Genomic DNA, 2,013 nt, shown 5'->3' on the forward strand with positions numbered 1-2,013 from the left:
ATCCACAAGCCAGCTTCCCATAATATTGCGCTACAGGTTCCCCTTCAGTGTATAGTGGATCATCCTGGGGTTCCGAGCCTTCGTTATCGCATCTACCGATTCGGCACTAAAGAGCACGCGTCGGGATTTGGGAAGTCAAGCCAAGAAAAATCCGCGTCAAGCGGCTCCAAGACCAGCTCAAACCTGTGTTTGACAATCTCGGACTTCTCACAGACAGCTTACACACTCGAGATGAGGAACAAACATGCTGCCACAACAATTAGCACGGTCCCTGCCTTCTTTCCTGTCAGCGCTGGGTTTACTGTCGCGATACGAGATGGTGCATCAGTTTTTAAGTTGCAGAATCTGGCTGATCTTATCCCTGCCGATGTATCAAGCGATGACCCTGATTCAATTGCTCGCGAAGCTTTGATGTACAAGATGCGCCCCGAATTCGTTCGAATGCATGGGAACAACTTACCGCTTCACTCCAATACCCACATTTCTATCGAGCAAGTACTTTCTGTAGAGCACCGTGCTTCAACCAGATCTCAACTCGAGGCACAGCTACTTCAGCAATCCGCCATAAGTGCGCAAGAGTGCTTGCACACCGTCATCATCCCGGAATTTGTTGCAGATCTGGAAAGCGGAACGACACAAGTGATCGATAGTAGGTCACTAACGCGAGCGCTGCACGGAGAAGGTATTAATGTGCGCTACTTAGCTTCTTGCTACGAGCTGGCATCACTGAAGCACATTCGTCGTGCTTTGCTCGCCGAGATGGTAGCACGAGCTTGCAAGATTGAGTTCAGAGCATCACTGCGACTGATTCTTCCTGAAGTTACAACATCAATCTTAAGGCAGGCTAAAGCTACAGGAAACAGCGAAAACGGCGACGCCAACGATGGAGATGACAACCGCAGCATTGATCCTGCGACAGCCCGAGCACTTGCGAAGATGGCTCTGCAAGAGCAGGCCTCTCATGTCACGTTGGAGTTTGTCAATCTTGTTTTTGGTACCTCATCTCGTGACTCGAAAACGTTTTGGGAACGGAGGATTCTACCGCAAGTCTATGCCAAATTCGGCATTTCACAAAAAGCACTGAACTTGGATACCATCATCAGCGAAGACTTGCTTCACATGCCACAGTTGTTTCATGCACTTCAAGCCCAGACGGGCGCTTACTTCAGCGACCACATGAACTACAACTTTAAAGGCGCAGAGCCGATTGCCCTCCAGAACATACAATGCATCAGTCCTCGCACCACGCTGCTTGCTCGAACAACAGCAGCGTGCGAAAGAGTGCTGGAAAGTGCCGACGCCTTCCTGGCAGCGGGAGAACTCAGTAGCGCACTTTCAAGCATCATGTTCCATATCTACATTTTGGAAACAGCTCCAAGTGATGAACGCAACTTGTCGCTGTGTCACTTGTTAACGTGCGCTGCCAACATATCGCTGGCGATGAACTTGCCCGACCAAGCGAAAAAGCTAGCAACGTTAGCGATTGAGGAATCTCCGAGTAATCACGCGGACCTGACACGAGCGTACACAATTCTTATGAAGCTGAAACATGCGTCAAGTGACTTGGCTGGTGCCCAGGAGTGCTTTACTAAGGCTTTAGAGCCTATTCAGTGGCATCTCGGACCAGTTCATCCTCTGCTTTGTGACACATATATGACAATGACCGAAATTCTCGGCGATCTGAGTGATCCGGGGCAAGCCGTAGAAACTCTACAGAGTTGCGTGACACTCGTGCGCGATTGCTTTGGTAAGACTAGTCTTCTTTATGCTGATATAAGACGACAGCAAGGGATGCTGATGCTGGCAGCAAACTCCATCGACGGTGAGGCGGTTATTGGTGTGTTTGAAGATGCTCTCTCCGTGTACGAAAGGCACTTTCAAGATCCCGTGGAAGACGTTTTTGTATACAAAGCGTTTGCAGCGGAATGCTGCTATCTGTTGGCAAATCTACGCACTCAAGTGCTTGGGAGTCAAGCTGCAGAAGCAGCATATGGAATTGCGCTCACAGCTCTT

The 2,013-nt window shown here is 49.6% G+C and overlaps 1 protein-coding gene across 1 annotated transcript; it reads left to right on the forward strand.

Annotated features, from left to right (window-relative positions):
• Positions 1-420: 420 nt before the first annotated feature.
• Positions 421-1,657, forward strand: PITG_22528 (uncharacterized protein; the record flags this gene model as incomplete). The annotated part of the gene is made up of 2 exons (XM_002909719.1): positions 421-1,523; positions 1,612-1,657. 2 exons carry the CDS (start codon positions 421-423, stop codon positions 1,655-1,657), a joined length of 1,149 nt encoding a protein of 382 aa, XP_002909765.1.
• Between the last annotated feature and the right edge of the window lie 356 nt (positions 1,658-2,013).

This window comes from Phytophthora infestans, genomic scaffold, assembly GCF_000142945.1.
Source record: "Phytophthora infestans T30-4 supercont1.3816 genomic scaffold, whole genome shotgun sequence".
In the NCBI taxonomy this organism is placed as follows: domain Eukaryota; phylum Oomycota; class Peronosporomycetes; order Peronosporales; family Peronosporaceae; genus Phytophthora; species Phytophthora infestans.